Raw genomic sequence first — 12,657 nt, 5'->3', positions numbered from 1 at the left:
TAAAAGGAACACTAATGATGATGCCTCCCTAAAATTATAGTGCATCCTTCCCGTATCTAAGACAAAGCTCCCATGCCACTCTCAAATGGTAAATTTTATGTGACTACCATCTTTAGGAACAAAGGACAATTTACTATGATGTCCCGTTTTTAACGATTCTAGCTAAAATTTGATTTTTTTAAAAACGGGGGTGGCATTTATTTTTTGCCTTGAAAGAGTGTCATGTAAAACTCAGCTGATTATCAAATATAAATCCATAACAATTTAATTTTTTTTCTTTTTAGTAATTAACCCATAGTTCCTGAATATGTGATGTACCTCATTGTCTACAGCTCTGTTCTTTTCCCATTTCCAAGCCTTTCCTCACCTAAACCTAACTGGGATGGTTGCTGTTCTAGTGGTTGGTGTCACTTCAAAAGGAGCCTTATGCATTTAGGCTTAGGTTTGCTTGTTTAGCAAAATTAAAAACAAACTGTGCAGGGTGAGAGCAAAGCCCATTTGGGCTTGTACAAAGCAGATTGAATGCAAGACATGCAGACTGACATAATGAACATCACGCTGTATGCAAAGAAGCAGGAAGCAACACAGTCATGGTAATTTACATTATTAACAAAGTGCAAAGAAAGACAAAATGTTTGGAGAATGATGAAGAATAGGACTACTGGGAAGGACTTTCATTTTACTGCTTTAACCTTTTGCTGGTTTCTGTTCCCTAATATCTGTTTCCAACTGTCATTTGCTTCTGACTTTCTGCACTAGTCTTTTTGTGTGTGTGCATGTGCGTGTGTGTGTGTCTAAGCTAAAACATTAAAATCCACTGAAAACACTGAATTTTCCAGCCACAGATAACCCAGCCACAACCAGAGGAGGAAGAGGACGCTGAGGAAGAGGAGACGGAGGAACTGGGACATGTCGACACATATGCAGAGTACAGACCTTCCAAATGTAGGTCACCGGGCTTGAATGTCAATGCGTATTTGCATGATGGGCATCTTTTTCGTAACATGGCAGGACACCTCGTTTAAGTGTTATGTTGAATTTTCCGTCTCTTTTCAGCCACTATAGGAATCTCTCATCCTGACATAGTGGTGGAAACTAACACGCTATCCAGCGTCCCGCCTCCTGACATCACATACACTCTGTCCATCCCCGAATCCACCATTAACAACGGCCTGCTGTCTGCTTTGCAGTTAGAGGCTATTATCTACGCCTGCCAGGTATACACACACACAAACACACTGTTTGCTACTTTTCATAGTATGAATGATTAATGGTGAGATTGTGTAGCCATTTTAATTCATGCGTTTACTTCTTCATGCCCCCTCAGCAACATGAGGTAATCCTCCAGAACAACCAGAGAGCAGGCTTCCTAATTGGCGACGGGGCAGGCGTGGGGAAGGGCCGCACCGTGGCAGGAATCATTCTGGAGAATTACCTGAAGGGAAGGAAGAAATCCCTCTGGTAAAGCGGATTGATCACTCGCAAAGTCTCCGTGAAGGAAACGATTACTGTAGCTCCAGTTGTGTAGCAGGCATGTGGGAACTAGCATTAATAACGAGGTTGAGATACTGATTTTCCTGTTGGTTATTTCAGGTTCAGCATATCCAATGACCTGAAGTTTGATGCAGAGAGAGATCTCAAAGACATTGAGGCTTTGACTATTCCTGTGCATGCCTTAAACAAGGTAAGTCCAGGTGAAAGATGTGTGACCAGAAGATGGAAAACTAAGGTATTGATTGTTTTATTCTTCTTGTTAGATAAAGTATGGAGACACTGCTACCTCAGAAGGAGTCCTGTTTGCAACATACTCTGCGCTGATTGGAGAGAGCCAGGCAGGAGGGCAGCACCGGACGAGAATCAAACAGATCCTGGACTGGTGCAAGCCAGACTTTGATGGAGTTGTATCCTTTCTTCTCTGGATAAACCAACCCTGCCCGTGCTGTCCCACGCATTATTCTGATTTCAGTCATGCAGGAGCATTCAGGGTACAAATAGTGCCACAAACCAGACACTTTGCTTTGAAAATCCACATTATGAATGTAATAATTATAATAATACATCAATTTTATATAGCGTTTTATCATAGACACTCAAAGTTGCTTTACAGAATTAAGGAATTATTCTTTACCACCACTAAGTGTGGAGTAAAACTACTATTGTAGCCATAGTGCACCATTGGCCCTTCTGTCCACCACCAACACTCACTCACACACTACATTCATACTAAACAATGTGGGTGAAGTGCCTTGCCCATGGACACAGTGACAGATACCACTGTCCCCCCACTGTGGCACCTGGAATTCTCAGTGGTCTCCCATCCAACTACTAACCAGGCCCAGACCTGCTTAGCTTCCAATATCTAACGAGATCGGGCAATGACAGGCTGGTTGTAAAAGCTCAGTATTAGAAAAGTTAATATAGATTTTTCCACGTCTTACATAGGATTTTTTGTGAACATTTTTCATTTTTTCCTTGTCTGCACATGCTGTAAAAGGTCAACACTACAAGAAGTGCAATCATTTTGAGACAGCAATGCATGTTTTGTTATTGCAATAAAATAAATTGATTTATTTGAATGCTTAATTGTGACCATCACCAGCCCTCCCTAAGGAAGGGTAAGAAATCTTTTTTAGGATATAAAAAGGGAGAGCAGTGTTACACCTAAGTGGAGGGGGAGGGGAAAGGGAGCAGGGAGGAGAGACTCAAGATGGGAAATAAAAAGGGTGGGGAAGAATAGATTGTTTTACAGTGAGGGTGAGATGTGAAGTTGTAGAATATATTGTGCTTATTATGTTGTGTAATCAAGCCAGTATAGTGACAAGTGTGAAGCTTAGCTATAATGGTGGTGGCTGTGGACAGGGGGAATGAGTGAGTGGTAGTACCTAAAGGTATTTGGGATTAACGTGTCTAAAGTTAAGCCCAGTATGAGTTTTATCCCACATCCCAAGGCGTGCCAGTTCATCGTATACCAGTATATGTGCCAAAAACCGCTACCGCAAACCCAGGAACTGCTCCGGGCCCGCAGATACAGCCAGGCCAGCAGAAAGAGTGGGGGCCAGGGAGCCCCAGGCCAGGCCCCCACGGCCGAGCAACCCCCCAGACGCCCCCAAGATCCCAGGCCGAGAGGCAGCCACCGCCCCCCGCACACACATCCGAGGAAGCCCCAAGCAGCCGAGCTCCCAGTGCATCCCGCCACCGACCCCAACCCCCTTGTTTTGCTTTTAGATTTAAATTTCAAAAATGTTTAGACAGAATATAGCAATTTAAAAAGAAAAAGAGAGTTCTTTCTTAGAACTGTGCAGTTTGAAAAAAAAAAAGTAAATTTATCACAGAACTGCATTGGATAAAACCCCTGTTAGCTTTAGTCACAATACGATCCTGTTCAAGTGTTGACTAATAAAATCATCTGGGCTATTTATGGAGTTAGATATACTCTAGCTAACTTCTCTAATTAATTGTTGCATTTATAGGTTGGAGTTTTTTATTTTTATTTTGGTGTCTTAACATAATGAGGACACTCTGTTTGCTATGTTTGGCCCTTAACCTTTTACTCCCCCAGATTATTTTTGATGAATGCCACAAAGCCAAGAATGCTACATCCACAAAGATGGGTAAAGCAGTGCTTGACCTGCAAAACAAGCTGCCGCGGGCCAGAGTGGTGTACGCCAGTGCCACGGGTGGGAGAACACACAAATTCACCCACATACTGTACATTCACACATGCAACTTAATGTAACACCTCACCTCTACTGCAGGTGCCTCTGAGCCAAAGAACATGATCTATATGAGCCGCCTGGGTATCTGGGGTGAGGGCACACCCTTCAGAGCCTTCGACGACTTCCTTCATGCAATTGAGAAAAGGTTGGTTCACTGGATTTTACTTCTGATCTCTCTTTTGCCAGATTATTATTGACAAGCAGTTTGCTGTTGTGGTTTTGTTGATTTATTTTTAAACGTGATGTATTGAACATAAGCCCTGCGAGCCAAAATTGACTTGTTCATGTATCTAATTTAGCTAAAAATGACAGAAAATGCATCAACACAAAGATAATCAGCATGTTTTTAATTCCAGGTATATGTGACTGAAGACACACTATTGTTAAAATTGTTTTACTGTGAAGGCTGTAAATGTACTATGCACTAGTACCAAGGTTCCCAGAGTAGGGTACACAAATTGTCATAGGGGGTACGTGAATAAAAAAAATAATTAAACTAGAATATAAATAACGCAGCTATCAGGAGCCTCCATGCATTACAACAAATGACACATTAGCCTCTGTAAGACTACCCATGGTGACAGAGAAACAATCAAAAAAGTACAAATATGTCAAGAACTACATTGCTGTGCTATCCAAACAAGCTGTCAAAACTTTGATGCCCTTTGTCACCACGTCCTTGTATGAAAGTGGATTTTTTTGCTTTCACAAACATGAAAACAAAATAGAGAAGACTTTGCGTGAAGAACAATTTAAGACTCAATCTCAAATTCAGCCAAACATTGCAGAGTTCTGTTTACAGTTTCAGGGTAATGAAAGAGAGATTTTTTTCTAAAAAAAAAAATGCCTGTAGGGTAGTTAGATAAATTGAGTGGTAATTCTAAATAAGATGTCTTTTTTTATTTTTATTATTATATATGTTCCTCAACAGGATAGGTAAAATTCATAGACAAATTTCACTGTAGGGCTATATTGTATATTGGGTCTGAAGGGATACCGGACTTGGAAAAGTTTGGGAACCACTGAGTTTATATGTACAGTATATATATATATATATATATAGGGTTGAGCCGAATACTTGGCTGAAACGTGTGTCCGGAACGGATAAAACACTTTTGGCGAGTACGACTTATATTTGAGTAACACGAGTCATTTGCTTTGCTCGGATTGAATGAAAATCTTCATTGGCGCTTACTGTGTCTGCGTTCTGCAGGCTAATCAGAGCGCCCCGCCCCTACACACACACACACACACACACACCAGCTGGGTCTAAGCAATTTTTTGACTTCACGCACTGAGTGTCTGACACTTTCTTGCTGCATTTCATAAAAAAATTAAGGTAGTAGTGGTATAAATAATAATACAAATTAAGCTTCTCTCTCTCTCTCTCTCTCTCTCTCTCTCTCTCTCTCTCTCTCTCTCTCTCTCTCTCTCTCTCTCTCTCTCTCTCTCTCTCTCTCTCTCTCTCTCTCTCTCTCACACACACCTGGTGTGGAAATAAATAAATGAAAAAAATCACAGTGATAAAAGTAGAAAAAAGAAAGTTATGTTGAGTATGAAAACTCTTGTTCATTACATTTTACTTCATAATTGCAACTGCATATGTTGTATTCATTGTTGCAAATTAAAGCTTGTTCTATAAATAGTTGTTTGCTATCGTGATCAAAGCCATTGATCTGAAGCTCAATGCTGATGCTCTCCTGTCAATAGTTTTCTAATCAGCATTAAATATAACAACTTCCGATCAAACCATATCAATTGCATGCTTAAAATAACATACTGGTTAAATCCCACCCACTTCTAGGTTTGGATCGCCCACTCCGAATACAGATACAGATAACTCATATAGTTAATGGTGTACTCACTCATCCCTAATATATATATATAGTAGGGATGTAACGATTAATCGTACGGCAGTTAAAAATCGATTCATAGGTATCACGGTTGATATCGATTTTCTGAAAATTGAATCGCAGTACTTTTTTTAACCAGCAGAGGGAGCTATCCACAAGTGTAGGCGGCGGGCGGAGTCTGCTAATACTTTCTTTCTGGCCGCCTTCTACTCTTAAATATGTTAATAAATGATTCATTGCCCCTTTAGCACCGAAAGAATATCTGTAATATTACTTGAATATCTGTAAAAGTCACGTTTTTCTATTAGCTCTGTCTGCTAGCATAGCTTCTCTTCTTCACTGCAAGAATTTCTGCATGCCAACCGACCACTGTGTTACCAGCGCCCTCTGCTGGTCCAAACAAATATGACGTAAATCAGTGTAATCACGGTTTTTTTTTTTTTAAAGTCCAATTGTTAAGGCACAAAATACATTTTCAGTTGCACTTTTAAAAAGAAAAAGAACTATTATGCAGTTTTGCATTGTTTATTATAGAACCAGAATTTAAATTAATAGGCTTCATTTTCATTGTATTATTCCTTTATTTATTTCATTCAAGATTTATTTTTAGTTAAATTGCATTGTTTTGAATAGTTTATCAAGGGATTCTTTTGACAATGAAATATAAAAGGAAAATAATACAGTATTGTCTACAGTCCCATTTTGTAAAATAAATCGTGAGAGAATCGTATCGTGAACCCAGTATCGTGAATCGAATCGTATCGGGAGTTGAGTGAATCGTTGCATCCCTAATATATAGATTTTATTTAATTATAATTATTTTTTCGAGCAGGGACAAGAAAACAACATACTCCTTGGTTGAACTATGATGAATAATGTAAACACATTGTGTCTGCAGGGGTGTAGGGGCAATGGAGATCGTCGCCATGGACATGAAAGTGAGTGGGATGTATATCGCCCGGCAGCTGAGCTTCTCAGGGGTGTCCTTCTGCATTCAAGAAATTGGACTGGATAACGACTTCAAACTGGTCTATAACAAAGCTGCGAAGTTGGTGAGTGTCGTCCCTCGGGAATGGAATATCTGCTTTTACCAACGTCTTGTCTTAACAATCGGACATCTGGAACATGTGTTTAGTGGGCGGAGGCTTTGCAAGTGTTCATGCGTGCGGCTGATGAGCTGGGCCTAGTCAGCAGGAAGTCTCTGTGGGGGCAGTTCTGGTCATCTCACCAGAGGTTCTTCAAATATCTCTGTATCGCTGCCAAAGTTCGCTGCCTAGTGGAGCTGGCCCAGAAAGAGCTCCAAGCTGGAAAGGTCAGTAAAACAAGAACTGAAACTGAATTAAAATTATAGGTAGAAATGAAAGGTTGATGGTAGAATGATGGGGCTAAAATGACAGAATAGTAAGGTTTTCATTATTGTTAGTTCTTTGAAATTACTGGTGTTTTCTATTGTGTGAAAGCAGAGAGCAACTCTTAGTGTTGCTCATTCTAAATCAGGTTTTTAACATGCTTTGGCTTTTTTTTGTGTTTCAGTGCATTGTCATAGGGCTGCAGTCGACCGGAGAGTCACGGACCAGAGAGGTGTTGGATGAGAACGACGGCCATCTTGACAGATTTGTTTCTGCAGCAGAGTAAGTAACTCATATGTTGAATAGTCTGTTTGAGCCGAAATATAGCAACAGAACGTTTGAATAACCTAAATCGTGTGAAATAAACTATGACACATCTGACCAGAAAAAGTGTCTTTAGCAGCGCATATCAAAGTGAGTGGCCAATTTGTGACTTGCAGACATTGTTGTAAATCTATCAAATCACACACATGTTCATTTTCTAGTCAACACATGACAGCTTGAATGAAGCCAAAACAGGAATATTTAAGCAATTTCTGAAATGGCTTTATTGCTTTCCTGTCAAAGCTTCATTTTTTTTCTCTCTCTTTCATTTCTCTGCTTCAGGGGAGTTTTCCAGTCTCTTGTAACAAAACATTTTCCTTCAGAGAAACAAAGGAGGGAGAAAGCACCTGGGAATAAGAGAAAACGTAAGTCCGCAAGAAGCGTTTGTCACACCGTCAGATGATCAGAGCGTCTACATTTTGCAGTGACAATGCTAACATTTTAGCGTCTTTATAAAAGCACTTTGGATTGGCTTTGATTTCCAATGACACACTTATTTTTTTTGCTTAATATGATTCTTTGAAATGAATCAGGGAAGCCTCGAGGACGCCAAGCCAAGGTACCAAAGCACACAGTGGACAGCAGCGGTGCAATCACAATCACTGATGACAGCAGTAGTGACTCGGATGGCATGGATACAGACTCCAACTCCTCCCCCGACTCGCTGCTAGACAATGACGATGTCATCTTTGTGAACCACACGAGCTACCAGACAGGTGGGGAGAGCTTTTTCACCTTCCTTTCACATGACAACCAGCAATATGCAGCAGGCCTGCTTTTCTAGCCGTATGTGGACTTTAAGAGGTCTGTCAATCAAATGGATGCTTGTCTAGACAGCAGAATAGTTTCGACTGCATAGTTTGTGCTGTACACTCGCACGCCCAAATGTTTTTACGTCTCAACCCGCTCAGGTTTCCTTTTGTTTTGCATTCACAGCCAGGATAGAAGAGATGAAGCAGGGCCTCCTCAATAAAATTGCAGTACTGGGAAAAGAACTACCTCTCAATACATTAGACGAGCTCATCGACAAATTTGGAGGACCGGATAAAGTTTCTGAGGTACACGCTTTAATCACTCACATTATTCACTTGGTTAGTTTTCTTTAAATCCCAGTTGTTCTCATTGTTGATTGAAATTTCTGTCAACAGATGACTGGTCGCAAAGGTCGTGTGGTGCGACGTCTTGACGGCAGCGTACGTTATGAGTCTCGTGCAGAGCAAGGTCTTACCATCGACCACATTAATATTAAGGAGAAAGATCGCTTCATGAGTGGAGAGAAGGTGAGATAGTAGAGGCAGATATGTTGGCTTTTCAATGGGAATTAGGCCTCAAAATTATCCATAAGATGACAGAATTCATGGTTGAACGTAAGGGTGTGCGATCTGACGATGTTAGACCGTGAAGGATTAAAAAAGGACGATCTGCCAAATAACAGAGACCATAGACCCATCTGTAGTGTGCATTTTATCCCTCGCGGTGCCTTGTTTGTGCCATATGTCTGTGGCCCATACACGGCACATCCAAAGGTTTTTTCCTCAGCCAAATCACACCATTTTCACCAACTACTGAATGTGGTTTAAAAACACAGAGCTGCCCTGAAAGAAGCCACACTGCAGAATTGAATCACACATTTCAGCGTTAATGAAGGGAAAAGTCAAAAGTGCCACAAAATGTTGACATTGAGCTGCTAGTGATTAATAAAATGGTCTGAAGCCCTATTCGCATTGGGATTAGTTTTACCTAGACACCACATGCGATTTTTAATAATTGGAGAGAATGTCTGTGATGTTAATCCCGTGTGAATCAGCCATGTCAGTAATTTGTAAAATAAAAATTCCCCCACAAATTACCTACTATATTTTGCTGAACTCCGAGGTCCTGTGATAATAGTAATCCAATGCGAATAGGCCTCTCTGTGATTTGGACAGAAATGGTGCGTGATTACGTGTTGTTTTGTTTTGTTTCCGGTGTCACGGTCTGAGTTTTCCTCGTACTGAGATCGATTATGAGCATATATGCGCATGCACGCGCATGCGCATATATGCTCCTTGATCTCAGTACGAGGTAAACTCAGACCGTGACACGGTAAGAATATATTTTTTTTTTCTGTTTGTAGCCTTCTATTCTATTTAATACAGCTAGCTAGCGCTAGCAGTAACACAGCACTGAGCTGTGGTCAAACGCCTGCCAAGTTGTTTTAACATCAACTCACACTGTTTCACATTGTCAGATGTCCGTAAATTTCAGCAAAATCTCAGGCTTCAGTTCTGAGAATTATCTCCAAAGTGAGGAATTTGCTGTTCAAATCAGATCTCGAAATGATGATCCACGCGTTGTTTTAACAAGTCAACTCTAAAGAGACTTCAGATTGTTCAGAACGCTGCTGCCGGACTTTTGACCAGTGCTCCCAGAACAGCCCACATTACCCCTGTTCTTTCTGGTCTTCATTGGCTTCAGTTAATTTTCATATTGAGTTTAAAATTCTAGTCTTTTCTTTCTGTGCGATGCATTGTCAGGCCCCTCAATACATCACTGACTTGTTATACCCCTACACTTCAGGGCCCACCCTTCGGTCATCAGGCCAGGGTCTCCTTATGATCCCAAAAATTCATTTTAAAACCTGGGGTGACCTAGCGTTTCCGGCGGTAGCACCAAGACTCTGGAATAATGTGTGAACTCTTTTAAAAAAACATCTAAAGACCGCACTTTTCAGAAAGGCTTTTGGTTAAATTGCTTTTAGTGTTTATTATCTTTTTATCATGTTCCTACTGTTGTTTTAAATTATCTTGTGATTTATTATCCTTTTGTGATGTTGCTGCTGTTGTTTGTTTCATTTTTGCCTGTACAGCACTTTGTGATTTTATCTGTGAAAAGCACTATAGAAGTAAAATTTACTTACTTACTTATCCCGTGCGAATGTGCCACATAAAAAGCAGACGTTGGGGGGTAGTTTATGTATTACGTGTTAATCTTGTGCAAATAGTGCTTTAGTGGCATTTTTCTCCACTAGCTTTGACCCATTATTGTTTTTCTTGTAAAACTATATTGGAAAAATAGAAATAAATCGAGTTTAAGTCGCCAATCGCTATTTTGAGGAAAAATAATGCGATATGAATATTGGTCGATATCACCCAGGTCTAATGTAACCAAAGCAGTAACGTTTTATGTTGTAAAATATATGATTATTCATAGGTGTAGGAAATGAGGGGTTCATAAGACTGCTCAAAGTAGAATTTTATTAACATGAGTGTGTTACCTTAAAAACAAATGGAAATCACTAGACTAATATGCTGCCTTGTTATGTAGCAACTGTTGTTAATGCTACAGCACTTTAGTTAAACAAAGTAAAAAGACTGTGTGACTAAAAGAAGTTGAAGTTTTGCACGTCAGCCTTTTTGTTTGATGTTAATTAAACTTGGAACCAGTTTAATAAATTGCTCACATACATTTTTAGAAATGTCTTCTATCCCTTTTTCCCCATTTAGGGCGATGATTTTAAGTAGGTAAATTGGATTGTTTTACTGGTAAATAATTTGAAAATAGTCTAAATGATCTGAATGAGATTTTACGGAGATAAAATCCTGATATGATTTTTTTTTCCCAAATCGCCCACCCCTGGTTGAACATTTTACCTGCTGTGGACATTTGTTCCCAATATGTAAGTAATAATGGCGTTTCTCCGAACCTGTTTTCTGCAGTTTGTGGCCATTATCTCGGAGGCTGCCAGCTCAGGAATTTCCCTGCAAGCGGACAAGCGAGTGAAAAACCAGAGACGGCGGGTCCACATGACCCTGGAGCTGCCTTGGAGTGCAGACAGAGCTATTCAGCAGTTTGGTGAGTAAGGAAGGGTGACCTTACAATGAGTGGCTCAAAGGTTAAAGGCAGTGAGGTGTTCGGAAATGGACTGCAAAAGCCTTCTGTTTCATTTTGAGCAAAATAAGGAGTGGCTGGGAAAGCTTTTGTTGACATTTCCACAGAGTTTAAAACGTGTCTCATTTGGTTTTATTTATTAGGAGTCATTAAGGTCTTCAATCATGGGTTCACGAAAAGGTTAGAAAATGTGTCAGATATTGTGGTTTAAGACATGAGTGTTTTTTTTTTTTCTCAACAGAGGATGTTTTTACTAGTGAATATTAAACTGCTGCTCCTGATGCATGATGTAAGAAGTTGAAAGACAAATGTGTTTTTGTCAGCTTTCTACTCTTGATCTGCAAACATTGGAAACTATTCATACAGGTCTCTCCTTTGTTGATGGTGATTTGGCAAATCAGGATGAAATTATATTCTCATTTAGAAGTTTGGTTTTTAATGACATCACCTGCATATTTGGTTATTATTATATGATATTCCTGTTGGTTTGATGTGAAAAACAATACTGACATTAAAGTACAAAACATCCTCCTCACCAATGATGAACTTCCTACAGGGACAATTTGAGTATCAGCCGAAGGGACTTTTACGAAAGGAGAAATGCGTGCCAACGTGATTTAAAATTGATTTTACAGATTATTTAGTAATAATTAATGTAAGTAACAAAATAATAAAACCACTGGGAAGCTGAAATCGACTGTTTTTAAATGGAAGAAGACAGTGAAAAGGAGAATGATGATGATGATGATGATGATGAAGAAGACATTCTTTCGGATAGCAGGTCGTTCAGTGATGAAAATTATTAACTAAGTGCTTCCATATCTGTCATGTTATTTGGTTTTCATTCATCGTTTTTAGTGTAAATTAAAATAAAATGTCACGTTATCCACGCATCCCTCCATTCTGTTCCTCTTGTGAGGGGGTTAAGTTATGGAAATATGAATTTAAAAAAGTGAGCAACAACATAGTAACATTTATTTCTAAAGCACTTTTCATAGACAAAAAGCCACAAAGTGCTTCACAAGACAGTTTAAAAGCAAAAACATCAAGCTCTCCTGAACCAGACTAAAAAAGTTATGTGTACACCTGCTTATTAATATATCTTTTTAAATCAGCAAATTATGTTTAAAGGAGAGGCAAACACAAAAAGCAATTTGGTGAGTTTAAAACCCCTATGGGCAACTTTTTCATTATTAATCACTTATAAAAATGTAGGATGTACAGTCCTGGTTAATAAAAGAGTGAATAGTGTATTTACTCTTAACTTATGACATCAGCAACTGCTTGATTCAGTACGTTGTGGTGTTGAATCAGCCAGTTAATTTAGCTTTTCTCAACCTCTTGTGCTTGTGTCAGGTCGGACCCATCGATCCAATCAAGTGACGGCGCCGGAGTACGTTTTCCTCATCTCAGAGTTGGCTGGAGAGAGACGTTTTGCCTCCATCGTAGCGAAGAGACTGGAGAGTCTGGTAAATATCAAAACTTTCCAGACGGGTTTGTGTGGATATTGTGTTTCCACACACTGGACACAGTTGTCTTTGGTTT

At 39.7% G+C, this 12,657-nt stretch overlaps 1 protein-coding gene across 8 annotated transcripts in view; it reads left to right on the top strand.

Moving 5' to 3' along the window:
• Positions 1-12,657, top strand: part of sbno2b (strawberry notch homolog 2b) — a 92,688-nt gene that overhangs the window by 67,558 nt on the left and 12,473 nt on the right. For all 8 annotated transcript variants that reach the window (XM_028443966.1, XM_028443965.1, XM_028443964.1 and 5 more), the window contains 16 exons: positions 840-945; positions 1,057-1,217; positions 1,328-1,461; positions 1,594-1,684; positions 1,758-1,901; positions 3,560-3,677; positions 3,756-3,861; positions 6,468-6,621; positions 6,705-6,881; positions 7,103-7,200; positions 7,525-7,607; positions 7,776-7,958; positions 8,179-8,300; positions 8,391-8,522; positions 10,941-11,076; positions 12,469-12,581. In XM_028443966.1, coding sequence (XP_028299767.1) covers positions 840-945; positions 1,057-1,217; positions 1,328-1,461; positions 1,594-1,684; positions 1,758-1,901; positions 3,560-3,677; positions 3,756-3,861; positions 6,468-6,621; positions 6,705-6,881; positions 7,103-7,200; positions 7,525-7,607; positions 7,776-7,958; positions 8,179-8,300; positions 8,391-8,522; positions 10,941-11,076; positions 12,469-12,581 — 2,058 coding nt within the window. The remainder of the gene's footprint in view (positions 1-839; positions 946-1,056; positions 1,218-1,327; positions 1,462-1,593; positions 1,685-1,757; positions 1,902-3,559; positions 3,678-3,755; positions 3,862-6,467; positions 6,622-6,704; positions 6,882-7,102; positions 7,201-7,524; positions 7,608-7,775; positions 7,959-8,178; positions 8,301-8,390; positions 8,523-10,940; positions 11,077-12,468; positions 12,582-12,657) is intronic.

The sequence above is a fragment of the Gouania willdenowi genome, chromosome 4 (genome assembly GCF_900634775.1).
Source record: "Gouania willdenowi chromosome 4, fGouWil2.1, whole genome shotgun sequence".
In the NCBI taxonomy this organism is placed as follows: Eukaryota; Metazoa; Chordata; class Actinopteri; order Blenniiformes; family Gobiesocidae; genus Gouania; species Gouania willdenowi.
This window is presented reverse-complemented; position numbering and strand designations above follow the sequence as displayed.